At 47.8% G+C, this 550-nt stretch overlaps 1 protein-coding gene across 2 annotated transcripts in view; it reads left to right on the forward strand.

Moving 5' to 3' along the window:
• Positions 1 to 13: 13 nt before the first annotated feature.
• Positions 14 to 550, forward strand: part of LOC116401204 (transmembrane 4 L6 family member 5) — a 2,803-nt gene continuing 2,266 nt past the window's right edge. For both annotated transcript variants that reach the window (XM_031879501.1, XM_031879500.1), the window contains exon 1: positions 14 to 330. In XM_031879501.1, coding sequence (XP_031735361.1) covers positions 152 to 330 — 179 coding nt within the window. In that variant the 5' untranslated portion in view covers positions 14 to 151. The remainder of the gene's footprint in view (positions 331 to 550) is intronic.

The following is a 550-nucleotide window of genomic DNA, read 5'->3' on the forward strand; positions in this document are numbered from 1 at the left end:
CAGTTTGGGGGTCCTTGGCCTGAAACACGTTGAAGACCCCTGCTCTAAAGGATGTAGTGATGATCATAACAAGTGATGTCTGAGAAAACGTCACTGTAGTAACAACAGAATTGGTTTGTTGGATTTCTGTTTCACTTCTTCCCGAATCCAGATGTTGTTCTCTGTCTGTGTGCAGATGTTATGTCGGGTGGTTCACTCCGTGATGTGTCTGCTGGCTGCTGGCTTCTGCTGTCTGGTCAGTTTTACTGGTCTGGCTCAGGGTCCTCTCTGTCTGTACAACACCAGCTCCACTCAGACCTGGGGGGTCCCACTACAGCCACACCCAGACAGGTGAGGACCACTAACACAGCATGATGTTACCTTAACACAGTGGTTCTCAAACTGTGGGGCGCAGGGGGTAATGCAGAGTTTTTTTATTTCAAGAACTTTATTCATACCTGCAAACTTGTCACTTTTCGGCGAAATTCGCCGTTTTGAATCAAAATATATCATCCACATGAATCGTGTAGATCCGTAGAGTTTGTATTTTTTGGGGGGGGGGGGGGGGGGC

Source organism: Anarrhichthys ocellatus, unplaced genomic scaffold (genome assembly GCF_004355925.1).
Source record: "Anarrhichthys ocellatus isolate YVR2014 unplaced genomic scaffold, GSC_Weel_1.0 scaffold282, whole genome shotgun sequence".
NCBI classification, from domain to species: domain Eukaryota; kingdom Metazoa; phylum Chordata; class Actinopteri; order Perciformes; family Anarhichadidae; genus Anarrhichthys; species Anarrhichthys ocellatus.